This window comes from Triturus cristatus, chromosome 3_2 (assembly GCF_964204655.1).
Source record: "Triturus cristatus chromosome 3_2, aTriCri1.1, whole genome shotgun sequence".
Taxonomy (NCBI): domain Eukaryota; kingdom Metazoa; phylum Chordata; class Amphibia; order Caudata; family Salamandridae; genus Triturus; species Triturus cristatus.
Genome location: NC_140584.1, coordinates 810163705 through 810176027, shown reverse-complemented (window position 1 = coordinate 810176027; position 12323 = coordinate 810163705). Strand labels below are relative to the sequence as shown.

The following is a 12323-nucleotide window of genomic DNA, read 5'->3' as shown; positions in this document are numbered from 1 at the left end:
CCTGTACCGTCCCCATGTGTATTTTACTATTACCATTACCTTTCCCTACATTTGTCACAGTGCATACTGAATACACCACATTTCACTTACTCTTACTCAATAAATAGCTTTGCTTCCAGATTGAAATGTCTTTGTAGTCTTCTTAGTGCTTCATCATACTTGTTTCTTTATTCTTCTGGAGTTGGGCCAAAGATGGGTAGGTGCTGAAATATTCTCTGGACCTCCATCTCCAAACAATATTTCAAATTGTATATTTTCCTACTCAGGCAAGATTAAAAACCATATTTGACTCCAGAATATACATTAAATACTTAGAACCAATTTGTCAACATGTCAGTGGTTCTCTTGGTGATTGTATAAAGATGGCACAATAGATCGCATCAAAGTAAGAAAAAACCTAACTGTAAATAGAAATGTAGGCAGAAAAAGGTGTGACCAGGAAAAAAACAAGAATATTTAAATGCTGAATAGTGTTCAAAAACAGTGTAATCTGATAAACTTCCCCAAGCATTTATCAACATGCATTTGATGGATTAAAAAAAACCCCCAAAAAACATGTAGTTGATATATAGATGCAACTGGTCCACACATAAATGTCTAAAATGGTTGCATGCCCTGCCTGATGGCATCATCAATCTAGTCCACAGCGCCACCTTCAGTTTGAACTTATCCTTGTTAAATGGCAATATGAAACCCATGGTCATGCTCTTCAAGTATCCACAACAAGACAGGCACTCCAAAGATGGCGGCATGCAATTCTTTGTGATGCCACGCAATTGTCTACAGCAAAGCCGAGAATGTAACCAATGGTTATCACATCAACCACCGGTCAGAGTATATTGTGTAGTGAGGTGTTATGTGGTATGGTGGCATGTTGGGTGGTGTATGTCTTTCATGGTGTATTATGTGGTGTAGTGTGGTTTGGCCTGACGTGGTTTGATATGGTTCATGTGATACAGTGCGATACACAGTATTGTTTTCTGGTGTTTTATAGTGTGATAAAAAGCAGTGTGTGATGTGGTGCTCTGTGGATGGTATGCTTTGGAGAGCGTCTGTGATGTTGGATGTTAAGCGTTGTTGGTGTGGTGTGGAACAGTGAAGTGTTTGGTAGTAGTGTGTGTTAAGGTGTGATATTTTTGTGAGTTTTGTGGTGTTAGATGGTGTGATTTGATACTGCGGCCATAGTATTGTTTGATGATTGGTAACATACTGATGGTGTGGTATATTGCTATATATTTAAATGTTGTATGTTGGAATATAAAAGGATGTAATGTGATGTGGTGTAGTATGGTGTGAGATTGTGCAATATGATTTTCACACGTCATAAATCAATCATGGTGTTGATGTTGTGTTGATAATATGGTAGGTAAGAAGTGTTCTCGCATAGTTGGTGTATATATTTATTTTTAGATTGTGGGTGTTGTGATGTCGTGCTGCTGATCGTGTGTGCGGTGGTACATTGTCATGTTGTTTTCTACGGTATGGTTTTGGACATGTGGTATGGCATGATTTTACATAATGAAGATCACTGATAGTGAAGAGTTGGCAGTTGTGATGTGGTGATATAAGCTGTATAATGGCATGATTTAGTATTTAGAGGTGAGCTGCGATGTTTTGTAGTCTGTTGTAATGCAGGAGGTTGTGTTGTAATATATTCCAGTTTGATATGAGTGCCAGTGCTTAGTTCCTGCTGTGTGTTTGGTCATGACTGGCGACAGTAGGTGTAGCTGTAGGAATGCTAGTTGTTCCTCTTATGAGAGCAGTGAGCTAAAACGAGAGGACCGACTCTCAAAGCAAAGTTTTTATGTAAATTGCTACTCACAATGTTGTTCACATGTAATGCTAGTTTTAGATAGCTGGACACAGTTTCTTCAAATTGTTTTTTGTTTGCCAGTTATTGTTCTCCTAGCGAGTGTGAAATTTAATAAGATATCTACTTGTCCATGGAAAAGGTTCCTTCATAAATCTACTTGACCTTTAAAAAAAATCCAATTCTCCCTTTGGTGTCCTGTAGTGCAGCAACGAACTATGGCAGCAATCTCATTATGTAAGAGCTTTGATAATAGCCTCGCTGATTATGCACATAATATAGTAGGGTTTGAATACTAGCTATTCCCTTTTTTTTAGCACCTTTCTGCAGGTCTACATATTAGGGCTGGAGGTAGCAGTATGCAATAGTTCCAGGGCTGTAATGCCCTTTTGAGTCTGTGCACACCTACTAACTTGCATGTTTTTGGGGGGTTTTATCAGCTCTTCCCTAATCTTTTCCCATACTGAGAGAGGTTGGAAATTTAATCCTGCCAAGGGCAGAAGTAAAACTTCTTCCAAGGTTGGGTGAGAAATTGTTGGAAGGAAAGTGAACATGTAGACACTTAACATATTTTTGAATGAGCACATCTACATGTGCATTTTTGCTTGTGCAAAATGCAGTTCACAATTTTCTTTTTAGGAGTTAAATTTGCTGGCCTGAGCCTTTAAATTCACTGTGATTGATAGCATGCGGCTCTTTCAGGAGGAGCATATTGGCACACAGGGTAATTTTGGTCAGTGCCAGGAACTACTGAGGAAATATGTGCCTTTAGAGACCAAAAAAATATTTTAGCTTTTTGCTAATATTTGTTATAATGGTGAGAGCCTGGCAGCTCCCACAACAATAAAGTTTTACAAAATCCATGTAAAAAAAAGACACGCATTGACAAAACCAAAAGGCTGACCACCAGTGTAAGGACCTATTTTCATGTTTCCCATAATCTTGTTGAAACCGTTTACAGTGATTTTCCATTGTGGATGTTTTTGGTAAATACTAGCATGCATCAACATATGAACATTTTATTTTGAAAGCAAAGAATCAAAATTTTTGCTTTCAAGCTACAAATATTTACATCTAATCAACGAGCACACAGGGAGCATTATACATAGCCTGATATTGGTAAACTTTGCAAACGTATGCGCACGTTTTTATACTGAAAGCACTGTCAGTAGTGCAGGTCGAACTTGCAACATTTGCTTAGAGGGCTCACCCTAATAATAAAGGTTTTGCATTATTGAACCATAAATACAAGTTCAAACATAATTAATATATAGACACAAATATTGCCTTAACTGCAGACACTGCCCTTCCCTGATCCGTAATGTGGTACGGTAAACTGGCAGCCAAAGGGTTTGTTCTGCATGGGATTAGGCCTACTTGTCGTAAGTACAAAATAAAAATGAAAACTTATAGTCCATGACCCCAAAGAATATTGCTGCGTGTTTATAGGAGTTCAACACCCCTGTATCCCGATTACTAGCTCTGTAACTGAACTTAAAAATCAAATTTTTCATGGAACAAACCCCAAGATCTGGAATTCAGTTTTGATACTCCTCTTACTTAAATGTGATACCTTTAGGATAGAACACTTGCAATATTCTTAATATCTGATCAATTTGATGAGGGTAGTGCTTTCTGTGTGTTGCAGGTATAGACTTGAGAGTTCAAAAGTAACTGTTTCCGTTTCATAATGAAGAATTGGTATCAATAGGGTAAGGAAACACAACTGTGGAGCCCACGCTTATACACATCATAAAGTACAATGATCTTTTCAAAAAGTGATCCTTGGTCAACCTGGATATATCTGGCTTCATACCGGGAAGGAATACTGTGCTTAACTTTTTGCGATTGCGTGGGGTCCCGGGCGTGACAGAGAGAATCTTTGAAGATGCTCTAATGTTACCTCTTAACACACAGATTGCCTTTTACACAGTGGAATGGCCCTTTATGTATGCAGTGTTTGAGGAACTGGGGTTCGGCCCTCCCTTCATCTCCTGTATACGGTTCCTATACTCTAACCCCCTCGCTCATGTAATGGTGAATGGGGGCATATCCTCATTGTTCCACCTTTGGTGGGGGACGAGACCGGGCTGTCGGCTTTCACCATTGATTTCCACAGTAGTCCTCGAACAGCTTGCGGCCTGACTTTGTCGTGATCCCCTGGTCAGATGGCTGAGATGGACTGCAGATCAGGAACATAGAATCTCCCTTTATGCGGACGATAGCCTGCGCTATATAAGCTGACCCATCCGTTACCCTAGATAGGGTAATGAACATATTCACACTCTTATCGCTATTCGGGCTCACCATCAACTGGAATAAGTCGCTGATCTATATTCTCAATGGGCCATCGTCTCGTCTACCTGACTGTGCAACTGGAGCAGTCCCTGGAGGTTTCCTCTCTCTGGGAGTGTTCGTCACCATGGACCCCGACTTTGTTTTTATAAACACAACCTTGAGCCACCACTAGCACGCTCATGAGGGGACGTTCAACACCGCAGGGCCTTGTCTCTGTCCCTAATGGGGAAAATGGACCTATTTAAGATGATGGCCCTCCCCCGCTTTCTGTTTGCACTTCAGAACACACCTTAACCAGATCCATAGTCCTACTGTCAAGCTATAGACGGCACACAACGTACACGTCTTGGGGATGAAGCAGCAGAAATTGTCAAGGGCCTGGTACGTCGGGGGGGATAGTTCTCCCCGAGCTACTGGGTGTCACAACTTATTGTCATTAATCATTGGGTTCATCTTCCTGAAGACAAACCAGTCTATAGGATAAACAGGAGAAACATGTGACCCGGGACTATCTTAGAACCATCTATGGAGGCCTCAGCACCACACCCCTCCCCAGCCCCACAGTGGTCACACTTACCCTTTGGCATACGTCACTGAATGCTATGAGCTGGCGGGGGACAATCACGCGTGCCACTCCCTTATGGGAATCCACACAACTTGGCACCTTGTCCTTGCAGGGGGGGCTTTGACAAGTGGGATCTTATTGGCCTGCTCAAGATGAGACTTGTGGACACATGGTGAAATAGAGCACAGTCGAAGAGTTACAAAGAGAATACCAAATGGCACCCACTGAGTCCTACCAATATTTACAAATCCACCATGCCCTACAAAAAGTGCTGCCAAGGGGTGAAGAACTCCCTGAATCCTCCCCACTTGATCATAGGTTGTTGGATGACTATTTGCCTAAAAAGGTGATCTTGTTTACGTACAAAACATTGTTGAATAATTCCCATGACCCTTTGACCCACTTACCAGGGAACTGGGAGCGAGATTTAGGGAGCCTGGAAGATGATGAGTGACCTGAGGCTTTGGTGTCCTCCCGGGACTTGGCTATTAGATTAGGATTCTGCTAGGTGCAGCTTAAATTCTCCGTAGGTGTTACTATGCCTGTACAACATTGGTTAATATGGGGAAAACATATACGAGGCTGTGCCCCAAGAAAGGCAGTCAGGAGGGAAAACATTTTCATATGATATGGAGTGTGCCTGCCGATACAAAGATATTGGGAAGTGGTAATTGACTGTCTCAATAGTGTTTGTGGGAGTGACATGGTACCTTCAGCGAAATGGTGCCTCCTGAATATCTGAACGAAACAGATATCACCCATATGGAATGCTTCTGGCTCACACTGGGGTAGATGGTAGCTAAACGTAATGTAGCATGACTGTGGGGAGCTAAGTAAGACCACGCCTAACTGATTGGAAGAGGGACATGGACTGGTATATGGTGGAGAGAGTGGTATTCGAGGGCTTGGGGTAGCCTGAATAAATGAATTAAAATATGAAATGGGGGAAGTGGAATGCATATCCGGGGAGGGCTGAATTCTCCCATTTCTGATGCTACTAGGGATGCTGGGGATCAACGATATTTGTGCTTTGTCACCACCCTGTGTCCTGTTGGGGGGGGTGGCTGGGTGTGCAGGGGTTTCGGAGACTTTGTGGGAATTTGTCAGCATATATCTGTTTTACCAATATGTAACATGCAGTCAACTGTCATCACATTTCTCTTTGTTGTATATTCATTAAGAAGATCTTTTTTTTTTTTAAAGCATAAAAAAGGTGTGCTTGTATTTCTAAAAGGGACATAGTATCACTTGAGTGTGCTTATATGAAAATGTGTTCATGTGTGTGTGTGAATGTGCATGTGTACGCTTCTTTTTTTCTGATCTACACTTTCTGGTGAATACTTCTCAATTAAAAACAAATTCTAAGTAGTGGTGTCTAGAAATCATAACTTTTGGGAGATGATTGCATAATTAATTGTTTTCAACCTTGCATGTAATTTGGAATCACCAGTAAATGTAATTGTATATATATGTAAATGTGATAATTTCCTTTTTTCATTCTTAAGGTGTTCCAGGCACAGTTAGACTATTTGGCAGTAACAACCATTAAGGCTCTCACCGCTATCAAACATAAATCTCCTGCTGCTAAGGTAAATGCCTGTGCATTGGTTTTCCCAATAATACAACTTTCAATTCTAATTAGCATCTCTATATCCTGATGGGATCGCAATGCTATGCTACTCTACCACATTACTGATTTTACTTAGTAAATGATGGCTTCCTCATCATAGGCAACAAAGACACCGTGTTATACTGAGTGATTGAACAAAGTTGTAAAATACGCAAAATGTAAATTACCATATACACATTCACTATATAGTAGACGTGGATCTGGGACGACTAGTACAATTTCAAAGTTGATAGGCTCTCAAGAAGTTTTGACTGTGTATATTGCGGAAAAATAAGGCTAAAGGCAACAACCTTATTTAGTGGACCTATGTGTATTTATAAGGGTATTGTTATCCCTGTTAACTGAGATAAGGATTTGGGAACAACAGCAGAGGTTTTGTATTATCTTATCAAAAGAGGAGTAATTTGCATACTTTTCTCCACAAAACACAAACTACAATGAGATCCTATCAAACTGTTTCTTAGCATCAAGCAGTATAATTGCCGTAGGTGAGCGGATATTTGTGAACTCTCAGTTAGGCTCATGGCAAGGTTTGGAGGTGATCTGGTGTCCTCCCCTGGAATAAACCTATGTTCAATGTCAAGTCAAGTCAAGTCATAGAATTTGTATAGCGCACTACGTACCCAGAGGGTTTCAAGGCGCTTAGGAAGGGGAGGAGGGTTATTTGTCAAATATCCACGTTTTAAGCTGCTTTCTGAACGCTAGGTGGTTCTGGGTGAGGCGAAGGTAGGCGGGGAGTGAGTTCCATGTTTTAGCAGCCAGGTATGCAAAGGATCTGCCTCGCATGGTGGTCTTGTTGATGCGAGGTATAGTGGCGAGGGCTTGGCTGGAAGATCGTAGTTGGCGGGAGGGGGTGTAGAAGGACAGTCGAGAGTTGAGGCAATCTGGTCCGATGTCGTAGAGTGATTTGTGTGCGTGGGTAAGCAGTCGGAAGGTGATCCTCTTATTGACGGGTAGCCAGTGGAGGTCTTTAAGGTGATCAGAGATGTGTTCGTTGCGAGGGATGTCTAATATGAGCCTGGCTGATGCGTTTTGGATTCGTTGGAGTTTCTTCTGGAGCTTTGCGGTAGTACCCGCGTAGAGGGTGTTTCCGTAGTCCAGTCGGCTCGTGACAAGAGCGTGGGTAACTGTTTTCCTTGTTTCGAGGGGGATCCAGCGAAATGTTTTTCTGAGCATGCGAAGAATGTTGAAGCAGGAAGAGGATACGGCGCTGACTTGTCTGTTCATTGAGAGTGAAGAATCCAGGATGACGCCTAGGTTCCGTGCGTGGTCTGTCGGGATGGGTGCTTTTCCGAGGGCTTCAGGCCACCAGGAATCGTCCCATGCAGAGGGGGATGTACCTAGGATGAGGACTTCAGTTTTGTCTGAGTTCAGTTTCAGACGGCTTTGTTTCATCCATTCGGCAACTTCTTTCATTCCTTCGTGTAGGTTAGTTTTGGCGGTGCTAGGGTCATTGGTGAGAGAAAGGATTAGTTGAGTGTCGTCCGCGTAGGAGATGATGTTGAGGTTGTGTCGGCGTGCGATGGCCGCGAGGGGGCTCATGTATACGTTGAAGAGGGTGGGACTGAGTGAGGATCCTTGAGGGACGCCGCAGATGACTTCAGAGGCCTCGGACTTGAATGGAGGAAGGCGGACTCTCTGGGTTCTTCCGGTGAGGAACGAGGTGATCCATTCAAGTGCTTTTCCTTGGATTCCGATGTTATTGAGGCGTTGTAGAAGGGTGCTGTGGCAGACTGTATCGAATGCTGCAGAGAGGTCGAGGAGGATGAGGGCGACTGTGTCTCCGTTGTCCAGTAGAGTTCGAATGTCGTCTGTTGCTGCGATGAGGGCGGTCTCAGTGCTGTGTTTGGCTCGGAAGCCGGACTGTGAGGAGTCGAGGGATTTGTTGGCTTCGAGGAAAGCGGCGAGCTGGTTGTTGACGGCTTTCTCGATGACTTTGGCCGGGAATGGAAGAAGCGAGATGGGGCGGTAATTTTTGAGTTCGGTGGGGTCCGCTGTTGGTTTTTTCAGAAGGGCAGTGAGTTCGGCGTGTTTCCAGTCTTCTGGGAAGGTAGCGGAGTTGAAGGAGCAGTTGATGACGTCTCGGAGGTGCGGTGCTATGACGGAGTCTGCTTTGTTGAAGAAGTGGTGAGGGCATGGGTCTGTGGGGGATCCTGAGTGGATGGAATTCATCAGGCGGATGGTGTCCTCAGTGGAGATTGGGTTCCAGGCGTTAAGGGTGTTCACGGGGGGAAGGTGGTCAGCAGATGGTAGGGTGGGTTGGTTTCCGGGTTGGTTGTCAAAGCTGTTGTGGATGTCTGCAATCTTGTTGTGGAAAAAAGAGGCTAGGGAGTCGCAGAGGGTTTGAGAGGGGGTGATGTCGTTGGAGTTGGCCGAGGGATTGGAAAATTCCTTGACGATGTTGAAAAGTTCCTTGCTGTTGTGGGCGTTGTTGTCAAGTCGATCCTTGAAAGCTGTTTTCTTGGCTTTTCGGATCAGTTGGTGGTGGGTGCGGGTGGCGCTTTTGAAGGCGTCCTTGGTGCTGGTGGTTGGGTCTTTTTTCCAGGCCTTTTCAAGGGAGCGGCAGAGTTTCTTGGACTTCTTGAGATCATCGTTGAACCATGAGGCTTTCTTGCTGCCAGGTTTGCTTTGACGTTTTTTCAGTGGAGCTAAGGTGTCGGCGGTGTTGGATAACCATAGGGTGAGGTTGGCGGCGGCTTCGTTGGCGTTAGAAGAGAGGGCTGGGGAGTTTCGAAGGAGCGATGCGGAGATTTGGTCCGTGGTGATTTTGTTCCAGTTTCTTTGCAGGGTAGGTTGGGAGTGGATGATGGGTTTCGGCTTGTTGTAGATGAAGTGAACGCAGCTGTGGTCGGTCCAGAGGAGATCCGTAGTGTGGCAGAAGGAGATATGATTGCTGGATGTGAAGATGGGGTCGAGTGTGTGACCTGCGATGTGGGTGGGGGAAGTGACTAGTTGTTTAAGTCCGAGGTTGGCGAGGTTGTCCACGAGGGTGGAGGTGTTGTGGTCGTTGGTCTTTTCAAGGTGAAAGTTGAGGTCTCCCAGAAGGATGTAATCTTTGGGGGGGAGCGCGTGTGGGGTGATGAAGTCCGTGATGTCTTCACTGAATTTTGCGCGGGGTCCTGGTGGTCTGTAGAGGAGAGTGCCTCTGAGTGTTGTTTTGGGGTCGATGTGGATCTGGAAGTGAAGATGTTCGGAGTTGGCGAGATTGACGTCAGAGCTGGTTGAGATGCGGATAGATTTCTTGTGGACGATGGCGATTCCTCCTCCTGTGTGGCTGGTACGGTCTTTGCGGGTGATCTTATAGTCTTCAGGGATGGCAATGGTGATGTCTGGTGCGGAGGAAGCATTCATCCATGTTTCCGTAAGGAAGGCGATGTCCGGGGAAATGGTGTCTAGTAGATTCCATAGGTCAATGGCATGCCTATGGACCGATCGGGTGTTGAGAAGGATGCATTGTAGGTGGTTGGGGTCGGGAATCTGTGGTGTGGACGTAGCAGAGGTGTTGTCGGTGCCGCTGAATTTGCAGGAGTAGCAGGAGAAAGGGCCATGGGTGTGTCCAGGAGCGGCAAGGACGCAGTTGGGGGCGCGACCGGGGTCGAGGGCTAGGAGGGAGGCGGCATCGTAGGTAATGCGGGAGGGCTGGGCAGCTCGAGGGGCAGGGGGTCTGGCGCTGGGCGCGGTCCAGGCGCGGACGGGCGTAGACGGGCTTACCTTTGGCGCACCTTCGGCGCGGGTTGGGCGCGGACGCTGCGCGTGGACGCTGCGCGCGGGAACTACTGTCATATATGGATAGCGGAGGGGGAGGGGCGAGGGCGGCTCAGCTGGGAGGCGTGGCGGGCTCAGGGGAACACAACAACAGCAGGATCAAAATGGAGGGGAGGTCAGAGCAGGGCGCCGGGGGAAATCACACACAACAATGCAATCAAAGCAATGTAAGCGCTGTGGGATAATAGCGCTATGAAATTACGAAGCTTACTAAAAATGGAGCTATGCAGATATCACAACTTGGTTACAATGCAGCAATACGATACCACGCTGTGAGGAGCAGCGAGGGGAGCGATCACTCAAGGCGGAAGCAGCGAGTGAATCACAGCGCTGCGAGGTTTGGGGAATGCTTTTGGGTGCTTGTGGGAGGGCGGCTCAGCTGGGAGGCGTGGCGGGCTCAGGGGAACACAACAACAGCAGGATCAAAATGGAGGGGAGGTCAGAGCAGGGCGCCGGGGGAAATCACACACAACAATGCAATCAAAGCAATGTAAGCGCTGTGGGATAATAGCGCTATGAAATTACGAAGCTTACTAAAAATGGAGCTATGCAGATATCACAACTTGGTTACAATGCAGCAATACGATACCACGCTGTGAGGAGCAGCGAGGGGAGCGATCACTCAAGGCGGAAGCAGCGAGTGAATCACAGCGCTGCGAGGTTTGGGGAATGCTTTTGGGTGCTTGTGGGAGGGCGGCTCAGCTGGGAGGCGTGGCGGGCTCAGGGGAACACAACAACAGCAGGATCAAAATGGAGGGGAGGTCAGAGCAGGGCGCCGGGGGAAATCACACACAACAATGCAATCAAAGCAATGTAAGCGCTGTGGGATAATAGCGCTATGAAATTACGAAGCTTACTAAAAATGGAGCTATGCAGATATCACAACTTGGTTACAATGCAGCAATACGATACCACGCTGTGAGGAGCAGCGAGGGGAGCGATCACTCAAGGCGGAAGCAGCGAGTGAATCACAGCGCTGCGAGGTTTGGGGAATGCTTTTGGGTGCTTGTGGGAGGGCGGCTCAGCTGGGAGGCGTGGCGGGCTCAGGGGAACACAACAACAGCAGGATCAAAATGGAGGGGAGGTCAGAGCAGGGCGCCGGGGGAAATCACACACAACAATGCAATCAAAGCAATGTAAGCGCTGTGGGATAATAGCGCTATGAAATTACGAAGCTTACTAAAAATGGAGCTATGCAGATATCACAACTTGGTTACAATGCAGCAATACGATACCACGCTGTGAGGAGCAGCGAGGGGAGCGATCACTCAAGGCGGAAGCAGCGAGTGAATCACAGCGCTGCGAGGTTTGGGGAATGCTTTTGGGTGCTTGTGGGAGGGCGGCTCAGCTGGGAGGCGTGGCGGGCTCAGGGGAACACAACAACAGCAGGATCAAAATGGAGGGGAGGTCAGAGCAGGGCGCCGGGGGAAATCACACACAACAATGCAATCAAAGCAATGTAAGCGCTGTGGGATAATAGCGCTATGAAATTACGAAGCTTACTAAAAATGGAGCTATGCAGATATCACAACTTGGTTACAATGCAGCAATACGATACCACGCTGTGAGGAGCAGCGAGGGGAGCGATCACTCAAGGCGGAAGCAGCGAGTGTGAGAAACAAAAGAAGATATTTGGGCAATATGTCCTACAATATTTTTGAGTTCGTCTTCAAGTGAGGAATGAGTTGGTAGGATTCACAATGAAGTGAGTCCTTATCATTTTTGTTGAAGACCACAGTTCTGACTTTCAACTATGTATGTGGTAGAACACCTGCAATTGTAATATCTAATACTACTGTAGGTAAAATCAGTTTGTAGATTTCACTATGGACAGAAGCAGGGTCAGCTAACTTTCTGTTGGCAGGTCCTTGTATAGTTATTTCCTGCAGCCCTATTTTCTTGTGCAGAAACTCACTAAGCCCCTGTTCTATTAAAGGGGAAGAACTAGTGTTTTAAACAGCTACTTATCTGTCCTGTTATTGCCAGTTGGCCAATTCCAGGGTTAGAATAAAAGTCTCTATAATACAGATATCTAGAATGTCTTTTGTATTGTATAGCAAAAGTCATTTGACTCTAGGATAGATTTAATGAATGCTTCAGATTCTTTGGATTTGTTGCAGGAAGACTGACTCAGTGTTTGCCCTAATTAGATTGTTTTTGTTTTCTAAGTCAACACATTTTTAGCCAGTTTTAGCAAAGTAGATTCCTTTAGTTTGTCCCTGATCTGAATTATGTTTGTAGAAGCCTGATACTAA

General features: G+C 45.6%; 1 protein-coding gene across 2 annotated transcripts in view; it reads left to right on the top strand.

Annotated features, from left to right (window-relative positions):
* The window catches only part of NBEAL1 (neurobeachin like 1), a 978461-nt gene that overhangs the window by 305902 nt on the left and 660236 nt on the right, over positions 1-12323 (top strand). For both annotated transcript variants that reach the window (XM_085648956.1, XM_085648955.1), the window contains one exon: positions 6179-6262. In XM_085648956.1, the coding sequence (XP_085505082.1) occupies positions 6179-6262 (84 nt within the window). The remainder of the gene's footprint in view (positions 1-6178; positions 6263-12323) is intronic.